This window comes from Otolemur garnettii, unplaced genomic scaffold, assembly GCF_000181295.1.
Source record: "Otolemur garnettii isolate 467f Iridium unplaced genomic scaffold, OtoGar3 scaffold00013, whole genome shotgun sequence".
Taxonomy (NCBI): domain Eukaryota; kingdom Metazoa; phylum Chordata; class Mammalia; order Primates; family Galagidae; genus Otolemur; species Otolemur garnettii.
In genome coordinates, this window is record NW_003852408.1 from 15,830,092 (window position 1) to 15,830,563 (window position 472).

The 472-nt window shown below is 48.5% G+C and overlaps 1 protein-coding gene across 1 annotated transcript in view; it reads right to left on the reverse strand.

Moving 5' to 3' along the window:
• Positions 1-472, reverse strand: part of SMARCAL1 (SWI/SNF related, matrix associated, actin dependent regulator of chromatin, subfamily a like 1) — a 58,994-nt gene that overhangs the window by 51,181 nt on the left and 7,341 nt on the right. The window contains 2 exon segments of the mRNA XM_023510439.1: position 1; positions 4-114. The exon segment at position 1 is cut by the window's left edge and continues 110 nt beyond it. Of these exon segments, the coding sequence (XP_023366207.1) occupies position 1; positions 4-114 (112 nt within the window).

The following is a 472-nucleotide window of genomic DNA, read 5'->3' on the forward strand; positions in this document are numbered from 1 at the left end:
AAGCTGAAGGAAGGCTCCCCTGTCCTCCGCTGCTGGTGGAGGGTGACTCCCTGCTGCCATCAGCTCCTTCCAAAGGCTCCAGGGTGACCGTGGGGATGCACTGGGCTGCTTTCACTGCCAAAGAAGAGGGAAAAGACAGAAATGACAAAGCAGAGAACTTCGGAGTGGGCTGGGGATGCTCAGGCAGGAAGGGAGGAGGGAGAAAGAAGGCAGGCAGGGACAGGGCCACAAGGGATAATGTTTGGCATGTGGGTGAAAAAAGGCACTGAGAGACAGAAAGGCTTGAACATGTCCTTTAACTGGGGCTTTGGGAAGGGCAATATTTACTGAACATAACTCTTCTGCTCTTAAAGTTTTTCAAATTTAAAAACTTAGAATTCAAAAATTAACAAGGCAAAGAGAGCTCACCAGGATGAATAAACTTATTAGGCAATTTCTGTCATGTTGGAGAAGGCACTGGAGTCCATACACC